This window comes from Corvus kubaryi, unplaced genomic scaffold (assembly GCF_017639235.1).
Source record: "Corvus kubaryi isolate FWS band 111438036 unplaced genomic scaffold, C.kubaryi_AGA036_p1.0 136, whole genome shotgun sequence".
NCBI classification, from domain to species: domain Eukaryota; kingdom Metazoa; phylum Chordata; class Aves; order Passeriformes; family Corvidae; genus Corvus; species Corvus kubaryi.
Window position 1 is genome coordinate 3938650 of NW_024580670.1, and position 3633 is coordinate 3942282.

The following is a 3633-nucleotide window of genomic DNA, read 5'->3' on the forward strand; positions in this document are numbered from 1 at the left end:
TTTTCTAGAAGTGAAAAATCTGGTTCTTGCAGCGTTTAAGGAGGTTTTAAAATAACTATTTTCCCATCTCTGTGGTTTAAATAGAATCATAACCATACTACTTATAGCCTGGAAGAGAGAGAGGATGCCAAAATATCAGACATTTTTAATAAAGAGAAAGAAAATACTGGCTTGGTTACCAGCAGGATTAGGAAAAAGATGGCAAAAGATCTGAGCTACAGATCACAGTTCTAGGCCCTTACTATGTAGGCAGTTTCTGAGGGAAATATGAGATATGAGAAAAGTTTCAAAAGTTGGAACCCTGCAGAAAAGACCTAAAAGTAAATCAGGGGTGTAAAGCATACTTGGAACACAATTCCCAGCAATAGCATCCATGCCTTGCCGCACAGCCCTACCCCATTACTCTCCAAGACTCACTAAGCTATCATCTGATATTCCAGCTTGAAAATGTAATTAGCACTGATAACCAGCTGCTGCTGTGATCTGAAGTATGTGACAGCTTTCCTTCTGTACCCAGGTGCATTTTCAAAGTGCTTTAGAAATGATCTTTACGTCTCTCTTTGTTTTAAAGATACCCCATCCATGGTCCTATTTCTTAGCCCAGTTCTGGCAGCATTGGTACTGCAACTGTACCAAAAAACTCAAATTGCAACCTTCTCCTTATGCCCTGCAGGAAATGCTGCCTCTCTGGTATCCAAATCCGAGTTGAGCGTGGAAAACAAGGGTTAAACCAAACCAGGAACCCCACATTTCATTCCCTGTCTCAGTCTGAAGCTGCCACCTTTGTCCTCTTCTGATCTGCCATGTCTCTTTTGTGCTCCCTTCATAGTCACAGGACAATTATTTCTCAGATGATGTCTACCAATTTTAGACTACTCTCTACAGAAATACTTGGCAGATGTAGATTTCTTCATGTAAACTGAGGCTATATCCCTGCCATTTTGCGTGAGACTTGCCCCAGCACATGTTTGTTAAATGTTACATGATCCATCAGAAAGGGAAGCACCTCAGGGACAGCTTCCTCTGAGACAGCTAAGAAGTTGTGCCAGGATCCTGCCATCAGGTTACTGGTTAAAATACTTGCAGAGAAGTTTTTGTAGAACAACAGAGCAGGTTAAAATGCCATGCTTAATAAATGTAAGCTTCCCACTAAGAATATAGTTTATAAATGAGTATGGTATTGACCAAGCCACAGTGTTAAAAAACTGCTTTGCCAACTAAAATTAGCGATCCACAATTACACACTCTTTCCTATCATTAACAGAAGAGCAATTAGCTACAACAGAAATTTGGTTTCAGCAGACACAAAGAATTGTGCTCTTTAAACCTGTTGCCCATCATGAATTTAAGTCTTCTTAAAAATAGCTTTAGTCACTTTTATTGGTATAAACACCTAAATTGAGATCTAACAGCAAATAAGGATTGTGCTTGTCCATAATAACCTTAGCTGTGAAATCTACTCAGACACAAGACATACAACCTTCCACATACACAAGTTATTTGTCAGCAAAGCAGAATGCTGCCATTCTGAAACAATTACATACAGTAAAGGTTTTCAATATTTTATTAAAGAAAACAGTCAAAATGTACAAGTATTACCCAGGTTTGTAGATAACTTCCTATAAAGGCAGTAAAATATGAATTTCAATCTAGGTTTTAAAAACTGCTATAGTTGCTTATTTTTAAAGTTGGTATTTTAAAATCACATTTCACAAATAGTTCTGAAATATTACCAAATGAATAGTGCAACAAGAAAAATTGAAATTAGTTCTACACTGTTTGTATGTCAAGCAAAAGTTATAACTAACTGCTTCAAATACTCAAACCATTTGAGAATGAATGAACCCAACAGCTCCCACCAAAACTGACTTCTGACCACATTAGGAACGTCCTCTTCATGTTCTTCACTTACTTAAAATCAAATTATAATAAAACAACACCTCTTGAGGTCATCAAAAATAACTTTAGTATAAAATTGTCTTGGCCCTTATCAAATATTACATGAGTAAAATTGTTAAGCCTTTATCAAAACAGACAGGAATAGGGAAACAAAAAAAATGTCATGGCCTTAATCCATATCTGTTGGAATCATGTTTAGAAACGTTAGAAGCAAGACCAGAAACTCGGAGCCCTGTTTTGTTTTTAAAAACCACACAATCACAAAGAAAAAAACAGCTTCTTACTGCCTAAGGTTTGGGGGTGTTCTGCTCAAGTACCTGTTCCCATAGACAGCAACCTGTTATGTTCTGAAGAGAGCATACACAAAATATAGAAAAATAAATAAAATAGCTTCTTACAGCCTAAGGTTTGGGTGCTGGGTGGTGGTTTAGTATGTCCCCCACAGGTCACACTCTCTTGAGCTCATATGCAGAAATATGGAAGTTTATATCCATCTTTCTTTTTTGAGAAAGAGAAAAGCCCCCCTACATCCCAAAGCTCTTGAGATCGCAAAGGATGGTGCCCTGGGTGCTCTGGATGCTTTGGCAGCATGGGAAGTGGGCTCGGAGACAGACCCTGAGCTCCTTGTTGAAGATGAAGCAGAGGATCGGGTTGACCCCTGCCTGAGCAAACGTCATCCAGACGGAGGTGGTCAGGTACACCTGGGGGATGGAGCTGGCCTTAATGAAGACCCGCAGGTAGCAGGCCACAATGTAGGGGGACCAGAGCAGCAGGAAGAGCAAGGTGATCATGTAGAACATCTTGCAGAGCCTTTTCTCCATCTTAAACTCCTCCAGCACCAGCAGCCTCTTGATCTGGCTGTGGGTAGCCTGCCTTATGCCCACAAGGGTGGGCGGCGTGGGCCCCCTGCCAAAGCCAGCCGTCCAGTTCGCAGCCGCTTGGCCGGTGGCTCCCGGCCCGTGGAAGGTCCAGTTCTGGCTGATGGCCGGTACCAGCTGGGCCGGCTTCATCTTGCGGTGGCCGTGGATGAAGAAGAGCAGCTTGATGTAGACCAGGTGGGTGGCGGCAATGACGGCCGCCAGCATGAGCATGAAGCCCAGCGTGTCATTGGCCTTGACGTAGCGGTGCTCGAAGATGCACTGTTCCTCCTCCCGGATGAATTTGTAGGTGCCCACGTCAAAGACGGGGGGAAAGGCCATGGCCATGGAGAGGGTCCACACCATGCACACCACAGCCAGGCAGGTCCAGCCTGTCATGCGCTTGGCGTAGAAGCGGTGGTGGGCGATGGCCATGTAGCGTGTGACCCCCACGCAGAAGAGCAGGAAGGCGGCGTGGAAGCAGAAGAGCACGGCCAGGAAGGCCAGCACCTTGCAACTGAGGGGCCCGTGGGGCCAGGCGGCCCCGCTGCGCACCGACAGCATGACGAAGGGGAAGCAGGCGAGCGAGCGGAGCCCGTCGGCCAGGCAGAGGTCCAGCAGCAGGTAGTAGGGCGCGCGGTGCAGGTGCCGGTCCTTGAGGATGAGCCAGGCGAAGAGCACGTTGCCGGCCAGGCTGACGCAGAGGATCAGCCCCAGCGTGGCGAGCTTCAGCCCGGAGGCGCTCAGCAGGCCGCCGGCGCTGGGCAGGTGCGGGCTGCTGCTGCTCCCCAGCTCGCTGCTGTTCGCCATCGGGTCCTTCCTCCTCCTCCTCCACTCCTCCTCCTCCGCGCAGGCAGGGCCGGGGGCTTAGGGCCGG

The 3633-nt window shown here is 46.2% G+C and overlaps 1 protein-coding gene across 1 annotated transcript; it reads right to left on the reverse strand.

Annotated features, from left to right (window-relative positions):
- Positions 1-1546: 1546 nt before the first annotated feature.
- Positions 1547-3633, reverse strand: GPR27 (G protein-coupled receptor 27). The gene has a single exon (XM_042013988.1). It carries the CDS (start codon positions 3564-3566, stop codon positions 2424-2426), a length of 1143 nt encoding a protein of 380 aa, XP_041869922.1. The 5' UTR covers positions 3567-3633; the 3' UTR covers positions 1547-2423.